At 39.0% G+C, this 25,194-nt stretch overlaps 1 protein-coding gene across 1 annotated transcript in view; it reads right to left on the bottom strand.

Annotated features, from left to right (window-relative positions):
• CLIP4 (CAP-Gly domain containing linker protein family member 4) overlaps positions 1-24,906 on the bottom strand; it is a 33,189-nt gene extending 8,283 nt beyond the window's left edge. Inside the window, exons 1-12 of the mRNA XM_027659267.1 lie at positions 24,831-24,906; positions 23,428-23,464; positions 21,114-21,175; positions 20,421-20,567; positions 17,414-17,553; positions 16,406-16,499; positions 15,359-15,520; positions 11,474-11,592; positions 9,019-9,255; positions 5,693-5,828; positions 4,834-4,974; positions 2,158-2,241 (exon numbers count right to left, since the gene is read on the bottom strand). Coding sequence (XP_027515068.1) covers positions 2,158-2,241; positions 4,834-4,974; positions 5,693-5,828; positions 9,019-9,255; positions 11,474-11,592; positions 15,359-15,520; positions 16,406-16,499; positions 17,414-17,553; positions 20,421-20,553 — 1,246 coding nt within the window. The 5' untranslated portion in view covers positions 20,554-20,567; positions 21,114-21,175; positions 23,428-23,464; positions 24,831-24,906. The remainder of the gene's footprint in view (positions 1-2,157; positions 2,242-4,833; positions 4,975-5,692; positions 5,829-9,018; positions 9,256-11,473; positions 11,593-15,358; positions 15,521-16,405; positions 16,500-17,413; positions 17,554-20,420; positions 20,568-21,113; positions 21,176-23,427; positions 23,465-24,830) is intronic.
• Positions 24,907-25,194: the final 288 nt, after the last annotated feature.

Below are 25,194 nucleotides of genomic sequence, written 5' to 3'. Positions count from 1 at the left end.
AGGGAAGCGAGTGTTTGGCTTGTTTTTAAAAACCTCCCATCAGGGAGATCTCAAGATTTCTTCAGCAATATATTTCACCACATAATTATCTGTAATGTTACAGGGTTTTTTTCCCCCCCAACATAAAACCTAAATTACCACAGTTTTAGTTCAAGGTTTTTTACTCCTGTTAACACATGCAGAGTGAGTTATACTGTTCCTTGTATTTGAAAGCTTCCAGTTTTATGCCTTTCATCTTCCATCTTTTTAATCACACAACCACAAATTCCAAGTCTTTTCCCCTAAGTCATGTTTTATACCTGCAGTTATTGTTGCATCTTTTCTGAATTCTCTCTGAATTCACACCTTTCTGAAATGCAGCATCTAAAACTAGATGTTTTAGCTGAGGCTTTGCCTGTGCCATGCAAAGCACCCAGGTTTCCTCCTGTCCCTCACGGGTGACCCTCCTTTTTGTACATTCCAGTTACGTTTCCCCTTTTGCAACAGCAATGACATAGATGATTCCTGTCATGATTTACCTTATCAGACTCAACATTCTCAGGACCTTTTCTGCAAACTATCACTGGGCATATCATTCTGAGGGTGTATTCATATGGCTGGCTGTTTCAGCCTTGCAACAACTTTGTAGTTGTCCTTACTCCTCTCCATGTTTTTTCTCCTAGGTCATTTTTCCTGTCAAGGATTTTGGGCGTATTTAGGATTAAAATAAAACAAACAAACAAACAAAAAACCCCAGAACAAAACCACTCAAACAAAACAGACTCGGCACAAATCCTAAGCTGAAATAGCCTTATTTGACAAAGAACCACTGGCAGTTACTTTCTGAGTTGGATGCTGGATTTTCCTAAAGGTTCTGCACCTGCCTTAAAGCAGTATCATCTGAACAGCTAAATCCAAAAATGGGTCTTTACTCCACATCACTCACACCCTACAAAACCCCTGGAGTCCTAATTGCAGATTTCATATTGTATCCATGAAACTGAGACACTGTACTGCCAATTAAGTTTCCCTGCAGACCAAGCCATTAAGTGCCCTCCATAAACAAAATGTTGGAAACCTCTGCCTACACGTGTTTTTTAAGTTGTCTCTGAAAAAGTATCACATATGGCAGTGCTGAAATACTTTATACCAGGCTCTTCCTCTGTTCACTGACAGAGGAGACAAATGCTTATCTTGATAGAACTGCTGGAGCAAGTCCAAAGGAGGCCACAAAGATGTTTAGAGGGTCAGAGCAGTTCTCCTGTGCGGAAATGCTCCTGTGGAAGGGCCTTTGAGTAACCTGGTCTAGCAGACATGTCCCTGCCCATGGCAGGGGGACTGGAACTAGGTGATCTTTATGGTCCCTTCCAACCCAAACCATTCTGTCATTCTATGATTCAAAGAAGGTATATTCAAACTTACACTTCAAATAATTTCAAAAAAATACTGTTTTTACCACTTACAGTATGATTTTATAAACAAAACCTCAGAGGAGACACTACTTCTACAGTTTGCTCAAGACACAGTTGAAAGTGAGGTCCCTTCATGTTTAAAGTTCAGCAAACATAGCACTGATGTAGTAGAAGTCACTATCCAATTCTGAAACTAGATTACTGCAGAGAATGATTCACATGTAAAAGGAACTCTTTAAAAAGTTAGTTTCATTTTTCATATTTGAAGCCTGTTATTATGAGTCTGCCATGACACAATGCCAAGACTGTTAGGCTCTGTTAGATGGCAACACTTTATTATAGAAGATTGAACACACAGATGGAGAAGAGAATAAAAATGCCAACAGACTATTAAAATCTAGGCAGTAACGATAGAGGGCAAAAGTTCTCCCTCAGACACTCACATAGGTAATTCTGCAGATCGTCTGTAAGATCATTTACTAAGAGACAGCTCTCAGCTTTAGGGGCTTGTCCATGTTCTTGTCCATGTATTTAGACAGAAGTGGTTACCAAACCAACACAGAACACCACGTCCACACAAATTACTCTTGCTCCTAGAAAACTAAATGCATACAGCCTGCTTGGGATGTGAAAATAAACAAGCAAGGCATTTTTTTTTCTCCAGCATAGATACAGGGCTTTTTTACAGCAGTAGGGCAGCAATAATACTGCCTCTGCCATACAGAATTTTTCTTAAGATGTTAAAAAAATTTTAAAAATTAGTTACCATCTTTTGCAGGTACAGTTTTTCCCCTGTTAGCAGTCATAAAGTTGGTTTCAGAAGCACTGTCTTTTTTTGCCATATTTAGGCCTATAAAAAGAATTTATACAATTAGATATATATATGCTAACAAATAATTTTACAGGAAAGTCATGTATAAAAACAATTAGAGAGATTTGAAGATTACTGGATGGAAGGAAAATATCGATAAAACTGTACAATTCCTTAGGTTCTTGATAAATAGGTAAAACAAGACTGCAGAATTGCTTTGACGGATAAGCACAGATATTAAACCCCTTAATGCAATAAACCAGTCCAAACAATCTTGCCAAAAAATAAACAAATAGTCTGTAAAATATTAATTTTTATATGGAAGGAGTTTTACTAACATCTTTCAAACATTCACATCTATAACATTCACTTTTATAGTACTTAAGGTCTACGATTCACCAGTATTAATTTTACAATTTCTGCGTTAAAGATTACACATAAAAGTTTTGAGAGAGATTTGAGACCAAATCTTCATTCAGACTGCAAATAATGATGTAAGCACATCAGTATGATTTTTAAGAGCCTAAATCTTAGAGCAGCAATGTTGTGATAAGCGTAGGAACTCGTACTGTCACCCAAGTTATAATTTGTGAACAGTCATTTTGCATTTCTGACAGTTTCCTACCTTAACTCAATGAAGAACAAGCTTATCCGTGATTTATCCCCTCCCTGTCATGAACAAAAAAACACATCTTTTTTATTTAACTACATCTCTCAGCTTAATTCGGCCATAAGGACTGAACTAGTTTGACAATGTACTGTATTTTCCAAAATTTTATGGTTCAGCTATTTAAGGCATCAGATCAAAAAACTAGTGTTTGTGACTGATAACACATTTCTCAATTTTATCTCAGTAATCCTTTTCCTAAAAACTTGAAAAAGACCTTTTCTCATCAATCTGATGGATTATTCAAATCCAGTAGAACCAAATAAAATTTTTAAATCCCTACACAATATTATATTTTACTTTGCAGCTTATAACCTTATCTACAAAAAGCATATTAATTTTTCTTGGATCATTACAAACCAGTGTATTGCAGGGATGAAGTTTCAAGGGAAGAGTTGTGACCTGGTGATGCACATAAACACTGCAAACCAAAGTTCTGCCTCTGCAGCTTTGTCCTTCCCCCACTCCAGCCAGGGAATCAGCCAGGCACAATAATTCTAATGGACCTTTGCAAGAACTCCCTGCAAACAGCAGTTTCCAGATTACTTACATCCACTGGATGCAAGCTCTTCTGGGCAGATGATGCATAACTCTGTTTTCTACTTAAAGCAAGGAACCAAATGCTTAAATTTTACAAAGACACAAATGCACCTTTGTGACAGAAAAGGTGGTTTACAACTAAACTGTCCAGAACACACCGTCTGTAACAAAGGAAACAGTCCCTTCCATTACAGTTTAGTGGGTTACACTTCACAACAAACTGAATCAAACACTGGAAAATATTTAACAGAAAAAGTCAGCTTAGATCCACTCCTGAGCAGTACTCCCAACAAACTGATTGTTCCAAGATGCTTTTTATGCAAGATGCCCATAGTAGCTTAGATCTTGTGCTAATTTTAAGTACACGCACTTAAAGCTTACTCCCCCCCCTCAATCTGTTTGGAGAAGAGTTACATAAGTCATCCAAAATGCTGCCAAAATGCATCTCTTCCACCAGCCTGGTGCATTGTTTCTATACCCTGTCTAATACTGATAAAGTGTGTAGTGCTTTAGGGTGTTTGAGTATGAGAATGTGTATTATCTTCCATCCCTCAAGCCGTGTTGCCTTAGTACGAGTCACCTAAACAGGGCTCAAAAGGCAAAAGAAGTGCTAATGTAATATTTAATGACACTGTTAGGTGCCCAGCCAGACACAGGGGCCATATTATGCATGGTCAGCACTGCAGTCAGCAGGGAAGAGCTTGTACTCCAAACAACTTGGAACCTGAACAGTCAGGAAACATGCATCATCCACTCCACAGGGAGGGAACTTACACAGAAGGATTAAGTAATTTGAGCAAATTACTAGGAAACTAAACCAGAGCCAGGGACTGAGCCCATAACTCCAATCAGTAAACCAAAGCCTTATTACAAGGACAACCTTTCTCTTCTAATTTGGCCTTGGTTTTACTCAGATAATTTAATTAGCAGATAAAACACAATCAGCTAAATAGTTCCTTAATCCTGTTGCCAGAAAATAAAACTCTTCAATTTCTAGACATAAAGGTGTATAGATTATTTTCTAAATTTTTATTTGTTTCAAATTACCCAGGAACATCTTAGTAAATGGAACCACATTAAGCTGAGACACTTAACTGGTATCACAGCCAATTAGAAATCCCTTTAATGGCTCAAGAATAAATGTTGTGGTGAGCTTTTTTTTTAATAGAGCATGTAAAGACTAGAACCTGCCATAGTACATCAGATCACTAAAATGACTCAACAGCTACACACAATGTCCTTCCAGTACCAGTTTACAGTGCAGAGAATTTCTAATAACAAGGACACGGAGTTAATAAATACCTTGTCACCTTCTCATCCCAAGCTACGAACTAATTCCAAACAAGTATTTTCATACCAAGACTTACTAATTCTTGAGGATTAGTATCTCTCTATCCTGTCTCGATACACAAGAAAACACTCACCAGAATTCACTTTGGAAGTTATGTGTGTGACATCTATTTTCTTGGATTTAACCAAAGGCGAAGACCTCACAGAAGAACTTCGTACAGAGCCTTTTTTGTGATCAGAAGCCTTGCTTATTTTGGAAAGAGGTGCAAAGATACCTGGAGAGAAAATTGTGTGTGCCAACAAAGAACCATGGGTAATGTTAATGTAACAAAACTTTCCAGCTACTATCTCTTACACCAATTATTTTAGGGGTTTTTGTCAGCCACGATCATAACTTGCTGTGCTGCCAGAGCACTTGAAGGGTAGGAAGGACAAGCTCAAATGCACAGTGAAACCAAAATCCTTATCAAGCAACTTGAACAGAGTAATTCAGGAAGTCAGTAAGACTGTCATTTACAATCTCCTTTTTGTCTTAAGAGTAACATTGAGTCTGCATTGTTACAAAACACGAGACTTTGTATGTCCTGAGTGTCCATGAAATATCAATTAAAATACCTCAAGCTGAAAGTTAGAACAACTACAAGCACGAATGTCTTACCAAGGAAGACAAAGCAGATAACGAAACATGGCTTTTATCATTACAACACAACAACTTTCAACAATATAGATGGGAAACCAGGAAATACTATTATCTTGCAGTTTCAAGGAAATAACAGAAATTTTGACTGGCTGGTTGTTTCAGTGGTTTTGTAAATAGTTGCAGTCAAAACAATAAAACAGTTAAAAGAATCCTTAATACAAACAAACAATGCACTACAAAGAAAAGGAGCAGGATCTATTATCTGGTTTTATTCTCCCAAAAGGTTCGTATCTTCCAACCCTTTTTTAAAATTTGGCTTTTTTAAGAATTTAAGAAAAAAATTAAGGTTATACCGCGTTTTGGTGCACACTTGAAGTACTGGACTTTTCCAACACTTCCATTGTTCTTTCCTTCTGGTTCATCTAGCTCTACACCAGCCCACTGGCCACTGGCAAATTCCGTTGTGCCACAAAATCTTAAGGTACCAACCTAAGACAAAAAGAAGCAACACAGAATGGTTTTGTTAAACATGTATTGTTCATGAGAATATGGTACAGGTCATGAAGGAGACAGCAAGTCATCTCCAAGCTTTTGATCTGAACAGAAATACAAACACAAACTCTCTCAGTTGTTGACATTCCTACCTTTCAACACCAGTCAATGCGTTTTCCAAGATGTCTTAGTCCTATTCTTGTATTTTGTATCAAACAACTTGGTTACAGACAGATCTCACAACAGACATTGAAACAGAAAGCACCACTGCACAATACAACTCCAAGTCAGCAAGGTACAGGAGCACATGCCCAATGACTTTCACTGTCTTCCACAGCAACAATTCCAGAATTATAGCTAGATGCGTAACAGTTTATATATTTATATATCTATTGCAAAGATTCAAGGGTAAACTTGAGAGCATAATTAATTTTTTCCCTTGGAAAAGATTCCTAAGTCTTTTATTCTTTCCTTATGATTAAAGAAACTCTAAAAAGCCAGTAAATGTTTTAAACATTTGTTGTTGCTTCAGTCTGTATTATAAACTCTGAGCAGATATGAAGAATATCAAGACAGACCAGTCTTGCTGGTGGACCTCAGTCTCTGCAAATACACATTTTAAGTTCACAGACTTCAACCAAACGGGGGAGGAATAACTAAAAGAGATGCATTTAACACTGATTTAAATTCATTTTTATATTAGATTTTTAAATTAGTTTTAGTAATAAAAACCTTTGATCCTTCAGGTCCTCAGTTTTCCTTATCTCATGTGAACTTAATATTATTAGTTCAATTTTGACTGTGACTTCACTGTTTAATCCATACCTCAGAGAGTAAATAGACAGAAACAATTTTTTTTATTTACCATAAAACTTTCCAGCTACTCTTTCTTACTGTTTGTAAAGAAATAAACATGACCCAGAGTCTGTTCTCTTATGATGAAGATCTCCTTTAAACTTAAGCATTATAGGCAGGTACATCACACTAATCTAGACAGACTTTTAAGCTCCCAACACAAGGATCAAATTCAGTCAGAGGAAGTTTGGCCAAGCTGTCTCACAGATTCCTCCAATTCCTCCACTTTCCAGGCACCAGCCAAAGGGCACTTACTGAGCAGAGAGAAGAGATCAGTCAGTATCTTAAACCGGAGGTGGAGATGGTAAAACTAAAGCTCCAATTTTGCCCTAGGACTTGCACAAGTAAGGAGCAGAAGACATCTCTCACATGAGAAACAGAGCAGGAACAGGATGACAGTTTTCTCCCAGCTGCTAGTCTCCCTGCACTCACATTTCATTGAGTGTCCATTTAGATCACATGTAATCTAGCACAGCAGGAGCTGCTGGAGCTGGGGGACCCCAAATCACATACACAAACACCTGCTTACACAGCTTCCTACCCTGAAAGACAACTTGAATGACAGGCACAGTAGGAATCAAGAGAGGAATCCATTTTCCCTCTGGCATCTACTGTGTTTGGCTTTCAAGCTTCATTAAAGCTGACATATTATGAGACTGCAGAAGCAAGAAAGAGAACGGGAACCCATAAACATTGCTCATAAAAACAGTGCTGTTCCAAACACCCTTGTCCCAGCTTCCACATTCCAGGCAAGAAAAATGATCCAGGAGAAGGTTAAGAATGGGGAACCATTTTCATCATCCTGTTTTCACTTTTGCTCCACCCTGCACACATTTAGGAGTATCGAGGGGGAGGGGAAGGCAGGGCTGAGAACAACTTCTCCATTTAGACAAATGGAAAAAAAGGAGTGGGAAGCAATGTGGGAGTACTGCACAACAGCTCCTTGCACAAAGGAAGGAAGGGAGGAAAGCTGACGTGGAAAAGGAAGACCAAAAGGCACAATTACATTCTTTCTTCCCACCTGCTGTAGGACAGCTTTGGCTCCCTTGAAGAAAAAAAAAATCTAGCTGGAAAGCCCTGCTGGCCTCTGGCAGCGGCAAAGCAGCTTCCCACACTTGTAACACTGTGTTATACACAACGCTGTAACAGCATAACCAATTAGAAAAAATAAAAGTAACCAAATCCAGGAAGCTCTATTCATACCCATAGTTTGTACATTACAGTACAAACAGTTCTGTGGGCCTTACTTGGAGGAAAGATACACAAGAGCACTAATTTCATCACTTTCTTGCTCTAAACCCTCCACTAACTTGCAGTTACACTATCTCCCCTGGCTTTCACTATGATTTCTGTTAAAGAAATTTCTTACTGCCTTGAAAGAATAAGATGCTTCCTGTATGTACTTCAGTTAAAATGCCTTCTGCATAGCTAGTGACTCCTTCACCTTTCCTGACCTAATTTCAACACTACATCAAATGAAAATACAGAATGGAAGCTGCTTCCCACCCTCAGTGGAGATCACTTCAGAACACTTCAGTCATGACAGTTACAAATCTGAAGTTATACTAGAAAAATTATCAAAGCTAAAGCTACTCAAAAATAAAATTTTGCTCACAAATGTCTTCAACATTTACCAGAAAAAAAAAAATCTGAAATCCTTATAAGAGTTCTAGCACTCTTAAATTATTTCAGATCCCTTGCTATCAGAGGAAATAAAAGGTATGAATACTGACTGCAGTATTAATGTTACAATTTTCAAATTCATTTTTTAAAATGTGACTATCACAGTAGCTTCTAAAAAGTTATTCACATTTGAGATGGACTGCTATTAGCTACATTCTTATACTTCCACAGAACCATGTAACAACCCTGTTGGCACAGCACTGCTTCAAAGATTTTAGCTGCATTGCACCAGTGAAATTGGGTTACTATAGGCTAAGCAGAACTGAAGTGTTTTTCACTGCCTTCTAGAAACTATCAGGGGTACTTCATGAAAGCACACTCATAACAAAGCTGGGAAACTCAGAAAATAATCTGTGGCTTTTACCATCATTTTGATGTGACACCAAAAATGTTAATAAAAGCTGAGCCTGTCAAAAATCATTTAGAGATACAAAATGCAGTCCATGCCTGTCAAAACTGCTTTTCATAGTAATGACTTTATCAAACAACTGCTCAGTTTATTACTTTCTGTACCCAGTTCCTTGCTGCCATCCAGAGTTCATACCTTCCACAAAGTATTTTAGACCCTCAAATTCGAGGTTTATCTCCAAAGGAGTAAATAAATTGACTCTCAGAAATTATGAGGGTAGTAGCAGGCTGGTCACCATACCTTCTGTCCTGCAATAACAACACGATCTCCCAGTTTCAGGCCAAGTGATAAAAGCATGGCCTTTCCTGTGACATGATCATAGTTTGGAATCATGGCTTTTGAGATGTCACATGAGAGAGGCACTGCATCCAGCAATATCTGCTTGATTTCTTTTGCACTGGCCGCTGCATCTGCCATTTCCAGTGGCATATCCACTGGATCAGGAACCACATCTGCTGGAATTTGCCCTTTGTCATTCTGTAGAAATATAACATAGCATAAAATTCAATGCTGTGACAAGATAAATCTGATTAAGCAAAACCATAGCATTTTATGAAGTGTTTAATCCTCTTTAATAGATAATTTTCCTAGAACATAACTATAAAAACAACCACATTTTCAAATAAGGATGCCAAAACATCCTTAGATAGATAAACTAGCATGTACAGCATCTTATTTTCAAAATTGACAAGCAAACAACATTTTTAATCTTAAGAACATTATTAGGACTTAGAACACATGAAAACAAAACACCTGTATGTAACTGTGTACCTAAACACAGACTTAAGAAAGCAAGCAAGACTTCTGGTCTGTAGTGCCAATACTGTAAAGCTACCTCCTCCCAAAGAATTTATCTTTATCCAGTGTATAGTTTATTCCTTGGTGAGGCTTATTCCAAATGTAAGACAGATTTTAATTAATATATGTTGCATGCACACAATACACAAATGTGATGGCTCACATAAATACTTGAATAAATCTGTTTGGGTTTATTTCTATACAGACTATCCTATGAGAGACGAACTAAGGACAGAGTCCTTTCCAAACACTTCTCATTCCCAGAAAGTAGTGATCGTGACTCCTCACGTGTCCCACACAACAGGAAAAGTTGCTGGAGCAGCAGCTCCCCCGGAGTTAACCTCAACTCAAGGCCAGTTGCCCAGACAGCAAGTACTGTCAGGCTGTCAGCAAGTTCTACCTACGCTTTCTTCAACAAAGGCATTAGTGTGGATCTGCATCTATCTGCCAATTTTCACAAAGTTTGCAGAAACATAATTATCTCAGTCTTCCAAATTTGCCTCAACTGAGCCACTGGACTCAGACATTACCAGAAGCTCAAAGAGGGGATGATGCAGGGCAAGATTTTATTTGGCTTGATTCCTTAAAAAACAGACTAGAAGTTCAACATTCCCTGAGCCCCCTATCAATTTATCTCAGTGCTAGAAAATTATAATCCTTACTCAACATTTACACTCTGCTGTTCTCATATAATCAAACTCTACACTGCCTCTGGTCAAAACTTTATTGTGGGATTGAAGAATCAAACACCTACCACTCCTGAAAAATCTACAGTCATTCTGAAGCAAAAGGTGAGCCCCATTCAACTCCCATGACCTTAAAAACAGGATATTGCTGGGTTACAGTTGAGGGGGAAGTTTGTTTTGAGTTTTTAGTCATTACATTACGATCGTTTTAGTCGCGTCAGTCGCACAATTCAGCCCACCAGGTGCCCTTCAAAACTTTGTGCCAACACAAGGCAGGGGCAGAGCAGAGGCAAGAAGGCAAAGTGGGCACAGTGAAAGCCCAAGGGTTGCTCTTCTCAAGGGCAGAGCCACCTTTGCCAGCTCAGAATGCTTGTGCAACTATAAAGCGGTGTTCCCTGTGATCAACAGACTCCTAAACAAACAGCTGCCAAGGAATTTGAAACACATACATGCACACTAAATAAGGAGACAAAGAAAACCAGCATTTTTAAAGAGATCTAGATTGAATATCATGAAGAATTGTATGAACAATAATGTTCCAGAAGATTTCACACCATAAAACAATTACTTTTGAGTACCCTTAAAACAACTATAATTTCTCATTAAAAAACCCCAACCTGCATTTAAAAACAGAGAACTGAGATACTGCCTTTGTCAAAAAAGAAAACACTCCAAACCCTCCCTCCCTCCCCAAAAAACCAAACACAAAAAACAATCAAACCCCAAGATTTGTAGCTAGACACATATAGCAACACTTTACACTATAACTTCAGCCTATTATTAGGTTACTAAGCAGAGCAGTTGATGTTTATGTGTTATCAGTTACTCATGCTAAGACCAGGCTTACTGCTAAGCAGTACACTGCATTTCTGGAGGGCACAGATTGCATTCCTCTATTTCTGAAAAGATCCACCACTGCCATGACAACTGTTGCAAGACACAAAGGAGTATTAATAAATGAAAGCTCAAACAACAAAGAGAAGAACATCCTGAAAGCTATTTGAACTAATGAACTAGACTGTGACAGAAAAATACAAACTTCAACACACAAGTATGACAAAGCATACAAAATCATCCACTATGAGCTACAAATATTTTTTTCTGAGGCACTCTCACTCCCCATATTTTAACTAATCAAAATCCTGGACAGACTGTTCAGTTTTTCCAGGCATTTTTTCACCTTTTGGTGAATCTACAACCTAACTCCTTACCCTAAAGGCAGGATTTGCTCCATGTTCCAGTAAACACTTGACAGCTCCTGTACATAGGTTAAATGCAGCAATATGCAAAGCTGTTCCAAAATCAAAATCACTACAGGTGGCATCCACATCTGCAATTAAACATCACATGTGAGGAGTGCAAATCTGTTACGCGAACATTTCACCCTACAGATGCCTTGAGAGGGCATTCAGGTTTTACAGTTCATGTTAACATTTATACAGAGACACCATGATTTACGTACCAAATGCATACGAGAAGCAATTCTACACAGAATATCAACCTTATCTGCATCTGTCTACTCATATCATGAAACAACCTGGAAGATGAATATTTACTTTCACTCATTTTCTAATACTGATGCAACTGCAAAATTGCTGGTGTTCAGGATGCTCCATCTACTGTGCCAAGATTAACGAGTGACTTTAGGTTTGCACATAATTTAATGTTTCAGAAACATTTTATTACTTCTAGGTGTCAAATGTTAAAATAAGATGCATCTTCAACCAGTTGTTTTCCTCTGTGAGCAGGCAGTAGGGCAAGGGAAAACTGATTACACCTCTGCTTTACATTGATTTAATTACTAACGGCCAAAAACAAAGTAAGAGCTGGTGATTTTTATAATTTCGTTGTTTTTAAAGAATTGCACTCAGAACAGTCTTGCACTGATAATTTGGAAAATGGAGTACTGCATTTCATTAGAAGAGATTTAGCATAATATATATTTCCATCAGTTGTTCCCGATATATCTTTCACTCTGCTATGAAGTTATTACTGTTCTACAAGATTGGAGTTTTAATGTCTGTTTAGTCTGAGGCTCCTCTCCTAAATTACACAAGAGAGATGTCATTTTGAGTCAATTATGTATATGGCTGTTAATTAAAAATTATAGTTGATTTAGTACACAAACCAAAGGACAACAAATATTAGCAATAATGTTCCAACTTGAAATCCTGGTGAGGAATATAAAATTTTCCACCCCAAGGTTGTACAGTTTCCTAGTATTTTCCAGTATCAGTCTCTGTTCCAAGAGACACTAGCCCTTCTCAAATATAAGCAAAGTATATCCCATCTGTATTAACATCCTTATATAGTTATACTAACTGAACATTTTTGGGGTAAATAAAACATCAACACATAGAGAAGATACATAAATACATATGTCTGCATAGATACGTTAAGTTCACACATACTAATAAAGATTGACTCTGAATTTTATAAAGATCAAAGATAAAAAATTTGGGATCGAAATGTAACAGTTTTACAACTGCACTAATTGAAGACAGACTTGGCATGAAAAAGGACTGCATTCACATGCCTCAGTCATAATGACAGCTACGTATGCAGATGTACACCAAATGTCAGAAGACACTACCAGTTTAAAACCAAGTAGAAGCTGTGCAGCTGTATACAAGCATTGAAACCTCCATGTTCAATACGACTGTCAAGTATTTTCTGCACACACAGGAATCAATTTGCAGAAATACTGATCAGTAACATCACCTACTGAGCCAGCAATCGTTGCATGCACTCCTACTTGACAAAATAACTGATGCATAATTTTGGGGTTTTTAATTAGACTGTGTGACTTCCTCAGACCTGCGAGCTTCACGCTTAAGAGTTTTTGAACAGTTCTCTTACAGCTGTGATCTAAGTGGGCACAGTACAGGTGACAAAAAGAAACACATAAGTATCAAATGTTACCCAGTGTGATAAACAAAGCCTCGAGTTTCTGTAAGTTTTTGAGTAATAGTTTATTATATGGAAAAAGCAAGCAGCCGGCTGGGTAACAGAAATGGAGACCAGTTTCCCAAATCTGCACGCCTACTACAAGGTACATTTAGTATTTATCTTAGTTACTTCATGCATATTAATTATATCATATACATATACATTCTGCAGGTTTTTGCTAAGTATTTAATATATGGGTTTTCCTACAGCTAAAGCTAAAAGGGTTATCTCTACAACCCGTCATAATTAATGCATTCGTGGATGAACAGGCGCCTAAAGATTTAAAGTTCTACTATATTTTATTCTTAGGATAGTAAGGAAGTTTTAGGCCTCTTGACCTTGTAAGTGTCTGTTTTATTTCTTTATGGGGGTGTAATTAAGTTTTACAATCCGTTTGTTTTATTTTGATGTAATCACCCATTTGTTTCACAAATCACAATTATTTATTTATCACACCAGTAACTAACCCCAAACTATCCAGAGGAACTTAGTATGCAGCAATGGTCTGTCATTAGCAACCCCTGCAGGTTACAGTCACTGTCTAACGGCACCCCACAACGTTTCTAATTCTTAGACCTTTAACAATCTTTGTATTTAAAACCTCTAAAAATCCAAGATGAAACTATCCCTCTATTGTAACAACTGAGGAGTAAATCTGCATAAAGAATTTAACTGCAGAGCGTCATAAAGAAAATAAGTTTAGCAGCAAATCAAAGGGAAACACCTGTGCTCCACAATGGGTGTCTGACCTTCAATACACCACTGTGTTGAAAAGTTATTTATACATTAACAACCATTTTTTCTCCAGTTCAGTATGGATCCAGCCAAAGCATATTTGCCTTCTACATACGTTCTCCCTTCTCTGCAAACTGCCTGACGAAGTACAGAGCTAAAATTGTTCTTTTTATTAATTCAGACCATCCACTGTTTTCATGCCACAGCGCAAATAATTTTATATGCTTCCTGAGATAAAAAAGCATCAGCTGCTTATCCAAGAGTTGTCAACTTCTGAGAGGTTTAACCAGAGTGGTTTCCTTGGAAATGTAAGCAAAGTCCCATCCACCCCTTCTCCAGGCACTGCACAGGAGGAGATGAGAACACCAAATGCAAATGAGGTCTGAAAGAAGACCTAAACTGCTGATGCAAATTACGGAGACCGGGCTATTGAAACGTGATGTGGACTTAACTACTGTGCAGTCTCATTCTGTCTTTTGTTACCAACCTACGTTTGTCACTTCTTAAGCACCGTCATACCAGTAACAGCGCTGTTTAACAATTACCTCCATGGTGATTCATGCCTTGTGTACTCCAAAAACCTACCAGCTTTTCAGAATTTTGAGACAGAGCCTCTAGGTACGACTAACTAAAACAGGGCATTAATCATTTTGCAAAATGGCAAAATCAAAAGGATATTCAGTAGAACAAATTAACATTTGTACCATTTTAGTATTAAAGTTCCTTGCTGGTTTTGATGTCCTGACCAAATTAGGAACAAACTGTTCTGGTTCAGAACCATTTCAGTATTTCCATTTGCATTAGTATAAATAGGGCTCCAATTACTAATCCTTCACAGTATCTTTCCAAAAGGTATTATCTCTTTATGCCAAACACTGAAGTCAACTATTCCTTACGTATGACCACCTACATAGCCCAGAAACAGGAAAAATGGGCATGTCAAAATTTCCTCACTCCCTGGTTTTCCACATGCCATTGCCAAATCCCCACTTCTCCCTTACTCTTCTCCAAGCATGTCGAATATACTTCTCAATGTTTAAGCAATCTTAAAAATCATAAGAATTTACCAGAATAGTCACATCTTCCATTTTCTGCAAACAGTCTCTTAGTCCTCAACAACTTAGAATTAATTACTTAAATTGATAACTTAGAATTAGTTTGCTTTCCATTCTGTTTGAAACTTCTCTACCATCTTATACAAAGCTCACATTTAAAAACCAGTAACAGAAACACTGCAATACACCACTAAAAAACAGGTAAAGGGAAAAAGGAACCAATGAGGCTGACTAAAAGAATATGAAATTATTTATGTATAATGGATAAACAAACCCCACACTTAAAAGGGCACTATGCACCAGCTTAAGGTCTACAAAACATGGACAACTGCATGAAATAAAGGTAACAATGCCTACCTTTTGGCTTTGCATTTTTCAAAATAACACTGATCAGTTCTGGAACATCAAAGTAGGCAGCATAGTGCAAGGCATTCATATTTGTCCAGCGGCTCCGTAAGCTGCTATCAGCACCCAAATCAATAAGCTGAGTGGCAAATTTTACAGCAGTTTCAACATCACCTGCAAGATAAATTGTGGAAAATACGCAATAGTGACTGATTCAGTTGACCTCAAGAAACATACACATGCTTATGTGTAGCACAAAAGATACATTAAACCCTTCAAGCTCACAGCAGCACAATTACTATGCTTTGTTTTTAGGGTTAGGATGCAGAAATCTTTGGTTTTTATCATAAAGGGCTGAAATTTATACTATAGTGTATAATAACACTACTTGTTTTTCTCTAATGTAAATAATGTGTCAGCCATCAAACCCAGGAATTTTAGTATCTGATAGACAAAAAAAAATTACACACCACAATGCTGAAGTTTACGTTAAAAGATCTGCCAACAGCAGAAAAGACAACCTATGCCAGACCTCACTCAAATTTACTTCAAACTCAGAGGGGAAGTGGGTTCGGGTCAACCAAAAAGTAACACAACATAGAAAAGCTAATAGGAGTACTCAAACAGAGCTAAATATGCTCTCATTTCCAGTATTTATGATCATAATAATGCAAAGTTTATTGTTCTCTTCTGATATGAACAGAGCAAAAGAAAGCCAGTCACCTAAATGTTCCAGTGTTCTAGCTTCACTGCTGTAAGAAAACCATAGCTTAGCTGGGAGTTTGTACCTCGGTCTGAAACTGCCTTTGCTACATGAAATATATGTTCAAGCTGGTACTATTGTTTGCAATACCTATAATACCTATACTCCACCTACTCCCAACAGCCACAGCTGTAACTGTGCTGCAGTTCTGTACCTTTCCTTCTGATGGCCACTAGAAGAGACAAAACCAAGCACTAAAAAAAAAAAAAAAAAAAAAAAATCTACTGCAAATCAGTGGGATTATTCTTTGTGAATTAATTAGCTTTTTACATCTATAATGACATTTCTTTACTCACCAATACCATGAGCTCCTGATTTGCAAGTGTAATGCAAGAGAGTCATATCAGTCAGTCCATCTCTGTCATTCACATTGCAACCCCTTTTAATGATCTGACAAGCAAATGGAAAACAAGCACATTTTAGCTCTGGCATATCTCTGACATCAGTAGTTATTCATATGTTATTTCAGATATATTGACTCTTGGATTCATTCCAATGGCTAATAACAAAGAAGCCTGCCAGAACAGACTCTTAACTGCAGAACTGACCAACATACACAAACGTAATAAATAATATTTATATCATTATATATGCATATCATTAACCTTCATTATTTGCAGATTTGAAAGACTGTTTATATTATTCCTTCTAACATATACTTCACATGCTAAGAAGTTAACTGCTTAACTGAACAACAGGAACATTACTTACAAAGCTCTCCCTTTGTTCTTTGATCTCTCAACAATATCCTCCCGTCCCCCCCAAAAAAGCCCTCACGTATACTACAGTAGGAAGAATCTTAATTCTACTTCCACACCTGTCCAGAAAAGCCCATAATCCAGAAGAAGAAGAAAAAGAAAGTAGGATGGAATTACTAGAAACAAGATGTCTTCTGAAAGCAGCTTATTGTATGGTGCAAAAAGATTTCAGTTCCTATCTCATTTTTTGCCTTGGAAACACTGCACTTAAGGTCATGCTTTACCCCAGCTTCACATATTGGAGTGTGGGATTACTGCTAGGCAGGAAACTGAAACACCAAGGTGAGGGGTTTCCACACAACTGTCTTGAGAAGAAACACTGTTTGTATCATCTACGCAAACATACTGAATTTTCATCCATCATCTTTCTCTTTCCAAATAAAAGCTGACAACGTGAAATACAAGGCATGATCAGTCAGTACTTGTTAAAAGGCAGAAAGTGTATCTGCCTTTATGATTAGTTTTGCTTCTCAATGAACTGGTTTTATTCGTTGTAAACACATACTTAACACTGAAAGCATTCAAGGATCTTCATTTATACCTCACCTCATTCCCAATAATATCAATATTCTGCTGGACCTGTGGAACCCACTGCCTTAAGATAGCAAACAATTCAGAAACTGATGTTTTGGGGTCAAAAAGTATTTCTTGGCATGCTGCATCATTGGGATCGAAGAAGGAAAACTCTGTTAAAAAATAAAAAAGGAATCATTACGTGCAATCCTGAGTTTTAACATGCATCTAGTTTTTCAAACTCAGAGGCAAAGAACAGCAGAGAGAGTCACTTCACGACACATCACACTGTAGGAGTCAGAATGCTGAAGTAATTTAGAAATTTTTTTTAACATGTGGCCTAATCCTTTAATATAAGATCTTGACTATACTTCTGAAAAAGCTTTGAATCAGCAACCAATGCAATGATACTGCAAGAGTGATTTTAAGTTTAGGCAAGAAGTAACAGTGATGCACAGTGATTGTGCTAATAAGGGTTTAACTGTTGTCCAAGTCAGCCAAAGGCTGCAGATTAAGCTGTTCCCAAGCACAGACAAGCCTATAGATCTCTCAGTGATCAAATGCATACATGATCTCTCCATATGCTACAAAACGTTTTTTCCTTCTTCTTCTGCCATCACAGTTTACATAAAACACACCAAAATATAAACCCATGCTCAAATCAGGAAGGCATTCTATGGCCTCCACTATTTTCAGATATATCTTGAATGCATCAATCCCAGTTTGTGGCAGCTGCAGGTAACAAACAGTTTCAAAAATTAAGGCACCAAACCAAGATCAGAAAAAAAAATACATTTTGGAAGATTTTAAGCCTCATGTTCTTTAAGGCAACCCAAAGTATAAGTGTATGAAACACCTCGTTATAAAAGTATCATACATCATGTTACTTAGAGGTGTACGTGTGTGCATGCATATACACACAGCCTATTTTAAATTTGTGGAATTTCTTCCAACTCTGGAAAATTATATGAAAGAATCTGGACAGCAATGGCTATGAGGAGAGGGAATGGAAGCAGAACCTACTGCCATCAGCAATTGACTGAATCATGGCAAATACTGAACTTTTACCCCTGCTGCAGCTATCAGGGAGTTGCCTTTTAGAAAGGTTTCGGATAAATGTACAATGTCAGCTCACATCAACTGCAGATACACAGCTCTCAGACCAGACATACAGGTTAAACAAAACAGGGCATCAGCCATCTGGGTATGACATGGTATAAACAACCTCTGGATGAATCATCCCACCTTTCCCCAAAAACAGCATACCTGACTTCTAGATTGGATTAACAGATAAAAGCACCTCCGGAGCTCACTTCCTGGCTATTTAGAGTTTCTCTAACTGCACAGCCTTGGTTCAACAAGAGTGGAAAAGGAGGACAACTTCACTCATATTTAACATAAATCTTTATTTGTACCTAGCATATAAAAAAGCAAACCCTTCATCTCCCAGCACTACACCAAGTGTGCTTCTTCCCTGTATCCCATGCATTGACACACAACTACTGATTTATCTACTAATATTTACCTTCCACATAAACCACAGTTGATCTACTCCTGAAAGCCATGAAGTAAACAGACAACTAGACAGCAAGTTTAATGATCTTGCATGATATTCACAACTCTTAACTCAACCAGGAAGATTTCTAGCTACAAACCTGAACTAAATTATATATCAGAAATCAACTCTAGCAGACTGTTAGAATCAGCACGCTAGGGTAAAAACCTGACCACTATATCAAGTTCTAATAACAGCCATCCTAAGAGCTTAACAGATGATCAGCTGGAGTCTTTGCAAACAAAAGAATCGTTACAGAAAACCTGTTTAAACAAAGAGTTTCATGAAAGGATGACAATGACATCTAGGTATTTTAAAACACTACTTCCTCCCCCTCTATCTTCCCCATGTATTGATTACAGTGCTAAACGTAATGACCAAGAATCTCTCCCTGTTGCAGTTTAACCTCCTTTACCCAGATTCAGTAATATTACTGTTACACAGGTGACAGCAACCTCCTATAAAATGAATTTTTTTATTCAGTGAGTAGGCACAGACTGAGTAGAACAGATAGTAGTGACATTGTGGTGTTACTGGAAGATATCACGACACAACAATGTTTGAAGAAGGCGCAAGGAAACTTTTTCTAAGGGATAAGAAAGCAGAATGGAACAAATCATGGTAGTACTTCCAGCAGACCAGGACAGACATGTTATGAGAACACAGCTAAACCACATAAAGACACATCTTCATATACTAAAATATATCATATGGAACAGTTAAATTCCCAACCTGTGCTAACTTATAAAATGGGTCTCTAGAGTGCCGAGCCTGTCAAAGACAGAACATTACATGTATTTATTTTTCCTGAATACAGCTGATTACTCTAATCAAGGCATGGGAAAAACAGATGTGGAGGTAGTAATTTTTAAGGTATACAGATGCTATTAACACCTTCTGCAACATTCAAAGGCATTCTAATTGTAGCTATCAATGAAGGTTCTTACCTACAGTGATATTTTAATATATTACATATCCTGTTTAAAATTTTATTACGATTTACACATGTGAAGACAAACAAACATTATTCTGATCACTGATCTTGCTATAATTTTCTACCATTCATTTTAGTCCTTACCACCACAGACATGTATGCTTCCACAAGAAACATCCCCTTACAGCCCATACTGAAAGCACAACAAAGAGTGTAACTCTAGAGGTTTTAAATGTGATGTAGATTAACTTCACTTACTTACTGCAATTTTACATCTTAACACAATATCTAATTCTACATTGGGATCTTAAAAATTCTACCAATACCTGACCACATACAGAGAAAAGGAAAATATATTATTTAATATGTATGCAATAAGAAAAAAAGAAAAAGCGTGGGTCTTCAGCTTTCATCTCCTTTAACCAAGAATCCATTTAACAAGCAGAAAACTTTTCTGAAATGAAGAAATGAGTTGATAGTTTTTCTTAAAACTTATTACTCTAATTTATTTTCTGCCCATCACAAATTTATTTTCTGTTACAAGTACATACCACAGTCTGAAGGCATTGGTGCTGCAGCAACAGAAAAAGTAACAGATGTTTCAGAGTTTGGGAATAAGAACCGTTCTCTTTCAATGAGGGAATCTCCTTCTAAGGAAGGTTCTGGGAGATCCTCTATGGTCATCTTCTAGAAAGACACTTTAGGAGGGGACAAAATTAATAAATAACCTTATTAGAAGGTTCTATTGTAGTAAGATATAATGTGTAATCAGACTAAAATCTTTCCTTTTTCCAAACACAAACTATTCCTACCATTACATTCTTACAAACTAATAAAGTTAATTAGTAAATCTAGTAGAGTATGGTGTCAAGGTCAGCCAACTTTGCACATTATTAATGGAAAACATCACATTTCTCCCCAGTCTTCCAACTGAGGAGTAAAGAAAATAATACACAGTGCAAACACACAGTGATGATAAATGGATGAGTGTATTTCACAGTTTTATGAAAACACGGACATTAAGTACCTGTCCTCACACTCTGCATGCATATTCCCTTCCTTCACCATGAGCAAGAACACGCTACCATCTACTGTTTTCTCCTCTTTTAAAATTCTCAGCTCTTTAATCTTCCCACACACAGCTGGAGACAATTCATCACCACGTGATTCACTCCTGGACTCACGATTCCATATCAGCTCCTTTCCCAGCTTCTCCCCTTGATGTTTTAAAATAGCACACTTACCACAGTGTTGTAACCTCCACCCTGGTGTTGTTTCCAGTCAACTTTTCAGGCCTTACAGCAATCTAGGAGAGAGAATAAATACTAAAGGTCCACACAAAGTTATAGCGACACAATTCAACAACCAGCCCAAGTTACATTCTAGTTATGGTTCACAGGCTAAGATCAGAGGAGAGCTGGCCACCATTTGTAAGACATTTTATCAGGCAAATTCATTAAGAAATAAGAAAACATTATTCTTAATAAAACCAGGCATTACTGCACTATTGGAGACTACATCTCACAGCTGAAAAACTGCAATTCTGCATCTTGAATTATCATAATTAAACACTCAGGGTAAAAGCAATGCTTCTACTAAACAAACTACATTTTTATTCTGGAGATTGCTAGACAGTGCTCTTTTTTCAGTTAATTTGCTTGACAGAAAGAATTCGTGGAGCTTCAAGGAATGTTTGTTTTTACTACACTTAATCTACACACAAGTAAATAGGAAAAATTAGAAAGAAAAGAAGTAGTCTCTCTTTGAGACTTATTGTGGGTTTTGCATCTAACACATGACAAGCTATATAACACATTTACTCTAATATTTCCCCAGATTAATATGTCACTATTTGGGAACCTCACATAATCTACATGCTAATACAAAAGGCATTGTAGCAGTGGTTTACAGATGCTGATCTTGAAGTAAATAACTTAAAACCTCCTTTTCTTGCACACTATACACAGCTCACCCTTTCCTCAAGTTGAAAAAAAGAGATCCACATTAAAACTGTTCATTTTTCTCCAACTAGTTTATTTCCTTAGTCTTATGCAACTGTAGAAATCACATGCTGGCACAAAGGGAAGATCAAGGAGGAGGCCACTGGGAAGGACAGGACTATTTTTTCCCACAGCATTATCAAATTGCATTGGCTTATGTGTTCTTTCATCTAACAAAGCCCAAAATATCACTAATTATTTCAATTAAAAATATCACTACTTATTTCAATTATTATTTTCTTACAGTAAGGAAAAGTTTAGAGTTTATATTTCAAAGGCTTTATAGCCATCATAAACATGACAGCAACAGCTTTCTTGTATGAGGGACTAGAAAGTCTTTTAAGCTGCAAGTCACTAATTAAATTTCTTTTGAAGGGCAACAATGAAATTAATCTGCTACCATCTGATATTTGTTCTGAGGCTATGGAAAAACAAAACAAAACTTTGTAAAACACATGAATCCACAAGAGTTTTTCACAGGTAGCACATCAGACGCTCTCACAAAATGCACAAAGGAACAAGTAAGATGTGTGAGTATAGAAGAGTATTAGTTGAACCTGTTAAGCTGGAAAAAAACACAAAAGAAATTATAAGCCTTTTGCACAGTGCTACCAGCACAACACTGAGGAAACAAAAGAAACATAATGAAAAAGTAGCCAGACCCAGTTGAGCAGATGGTGACAGGAAGAGGTGAGGTTCGTCAAGTACGATGACATAAGTTGCTGGAACTAGAAATCAACAAACATTTGAAAATTAATACAGAAAAGACTGTTCACTGCACACAGGAAAGCAGACCAAACAGAGCAGAACCTGTTCAAGTATCCAGGCAATCTTTTACTCTCAGGGGCCACAGGCAAGAACACAATCTGTCACACGAGTGAAAGGAATTGAGCACTCAAACTGCCAAAGCAAAGCAGGCAGGGAAACAACCTGTGTTGTCAGGTAGGTGACACTGAGACCCAAGTGCTACAAAGCATATGCTGACCCAACTCCACACAGAACAGCTTCACGTTTCCACAGTAGTGCCAACAACCCCACCCAAATGTGCACATCCTCACACCCCATGGGATTTGAATTTGGCTCTAGAAACGTATTATCATGTCATGACACACTACTGAACCAACAATGTCAAGGCAACATGTTCTGCATCCATGACCACTCCAGAGGCTGCTACCTCAGGTGTAAGAACATCACAACTAGTTAACACCACACATGCACACCTGGAAAAGCAAAGGGAAAGCAAAAGGTTGAAAACTATTTCAAAGAAATGGAAAAGGTAAACAGACATTGTCCTCATAATGACTTTTGCTGTAAGCAAAAACACAACTGCATGAGGTATTAACAAAACCCAAGACACACAGATTCAGGTGAGAAGTCCTGGTGAAGTGGAATGGAAGGTATTCCAAAAAGAGCAACGATTTTCCTATATTAGTAAGGAGAGTTTAGAGAGACAGAAACTATTAGAAAGATCCAATAAAAGACAGAATTATTCTGTTCACAGAATTGACAAACTACCACGAAGCACAGTTTAGCATAGCAGAGAAAGTATCATACTTACTATTTGCCAGCCATACGTTCTTCCAACTGAATTATATCTGAAAATGAAAAAATAGAAATATCATTAAAAAAAAAACTTGAAGGAGCCATCAGATGCACATGCACTTCAGTAGACAAAACTGAAGAGCAACTACAAGTTTCCTGATATCCACACATTACACAGGAGTGCATTGCAGCATATAGAAAAAAAAAGTTGCATAATACAGGGTCCAACTTTTTCATGTACTCTAGAGCTTGTAATTTGAGATTTGTGTTAAAGCACAAAGCCTTCCTGCAAGCATTATAAAGACCTGCAAACACTAGAGCACTTGAAGTGATACATACGGTTGTGCTAGGCTCTGATAGCTGAACCTGTCACAAGTGTGATGCTATTTTTGACAACAACCACATATAATGGACTCCTTATCATGTACTTAGATGTTCTCAAGAAAAAAAATTAAGTTCAGAGAACAAGTCTCTTGCACGTACACTACCTGCCCGCTTCATAACATTTACAGCACGAGTGGCAGACACGTTACATGTATGCAGGTACACTCAGGACTGGTTTTTCAAGAGGTGTGTGGGGCCCTCTTGCAACATAGCAGTGTTTTCACAGAATCACAGAGTTGTCAGGGTTGGAAGGCGGTCCTGGAGACCATCTAATCCAAACCCGTGCCAAGGCAGGGGCATCCAGGAACGCATCCAGATGGGTTCTGAATGCCTCCAGAGAGGGAGACTCGACGACCTCCCTGGGCAGCCCTGTTCCAGTGCTCTGCCACCCTCCACGTAAAGAAGTTCTTCCTCATGCTGCGGTGGAACTTCTTGTGTTTTAGTTTATGGCCATTGCTCCTCCACCTGTCACTGGGGACCACCAAAAACAAGTCTGGCACCGTCCTCTAGGTACCTGCCTTTGAGGTATTTATATGCATTAATGAGTTCCCCCCTCAGTCTTCTCCAAACTAAGCAGGCCCAGCTCCCGCAGTCTCTCCTCACGAGAGAGATGCTCCAGTCCCCTAACCATCTTTGTGGCCCTCCGCTGCACCAGCGTTTTGACAAGCTGGAGGATTCAGGGCGCTCAGGTTCTGCAGCTCTCCGGGCCGGCTCTGCTCGCTCGGAGCCCCCCTCGTCACCTCCCCCAGCGGACGGGCACGCCCCGCTCACAACACTGGGGTGTTCTCACAGCGAACCCCTGGGGGCCGGGGGATGCTCCCAGTGAAAACTCCCGGGGCCGCAGCTCCCCCCGGCCCGTGCTCCGCAGCCGGGCGGGCGGGGCGGGGGGGGCCAGGCCGGCCGCGGCCCGCCCGCTGCGGCTGCCCCTGCGCCGCCACCCCGCCCCCACTGCGCGCCGAGGGAGGGCGGGAAGCACCGGGAAAGCACCGGTGGAGCCCCGAGAGGCGCCGGCCCCGTCCCTTCTCCCAGCCCTACCTGCTCTCGGCCGAGCGCGGAGGGCGCTGCCGGGGCCTCCCGCGCCCGCAGCCCAGGGAGCCGAGCGCGGCCGCGGGCCCGCCCACCGCGCGGGGGACACGCCCCTTTTCCACCTCCTCGGCCAATCGGCGGCCAGCACTGCCCGCATCGCCCCACCCCTTCCCTCTAGGCCACGCCCCCGCGCGGGCGGCGGGGCGGGAGCGGCAGCGCGGGGCAGGTGCGGGACGGGCGGCGCTGGAGCGGGATGCGCGTCCCTGCCCTGCCCGGGGGAAACAGGGATGCGGCAGCGAGGAGAGACGGCGGCACGGCGCTTCCCGCCGCGCGGTGTCAGCGCACTCCCCGCCGCGCCAAGGCACGAGGGCCA

This window comes from Corapipo altera, unplaced genomic scaffold (assembly GCF_003945725.1).
Source record: "Corapipo altera isolate COAL_440 unplaced genomic scaffold, ASM394572v1 48, whole genome shotgun sequence".
Lineage (NCBI taxonomy): Eukaryota > Metazoa > Chordata > Aves > Passeriformes > Pipridae > Corapipo > Corapipo altera.
The sequence above is the reverse complement of the archived record's forward strand: the minus strand, read 5'-3'. Positions and strand labels throughout refer to the sequence as shown.